Source organism: Neophocaena asiaeorientalis, unplaced genomic scaffold (genome assembly GCF_003031525.2).
Source record: "Neophocaena asiaeorientalis asiaeorientalis breed wild unplaced genomic scaffold, Neophocaena_asiaeorientalis_V1.1 scaffold302, whole genome shotgun sequence".
NCBI classification, from domain to species: domain Eukaryota; kingdom Metazoa; phylum Chordata; class Mammalia; order Artiodactyla; family Phocoenidae; genus Neophocaena; species Neophocaena asiaeorientalis.
The window spans coordinates 553,148-553,416 of NW_020174038.1; the positions used below are offsets into that span (position 1 = coordinate 553,148).

The 269-nt window shown below is 72.9% G+C and overlaps 1 protein-coding gene across 1 annotated transcript in view; it reads left to right on the forward strand.

Annotated features, from left to right (window-relative positions):
• Positions 1-181: 181 nt before the first annotated feature.
• DSTN (destrin, actin depolymerizing factor) overlaps positions 182-269 on the forward strand; it is a 33,037-nt gene continuing 32,949 nt past the window's right edge. Inside the window, exon 1 of the mRNA XM_024753742.1 lies at positions 182-251. Within this exon, the coding sequence (XP_024609510.1) occupies positions 249-251 (3 nt within the window). The 5' untranslated portion in view covers positions 182-248. The remainder of the gene's footprint in view (positions 252-269) is intronic.

Sequence of the window (269 nt, forward strand, 5' to 3'; positions counted from 1 at the left end):
GCACACCTGGCCAGGTGGCTACTTCCATGTAAGGGCAACGGCGGCTCAGTGGGCGGGGCGCTACGTGGTCCCGCCCCGGTGAAGGGGCCACCGCCCCTCGCCCGCAGGTGCCAGCTGAAGCTCCGCCCCCTCGTCCGGAGCTGTTGGGGGAGGACCTCGCCCCCGCCCCACAGGCCAGAAAGGAGGTCGCTCCGCAGACTTGGTGCTCGCCGGCTCCCTCTCCGCGCTCTGCGGCCGCCGCGGCGAAGATGGTAAGCTGGAGGCCCGGG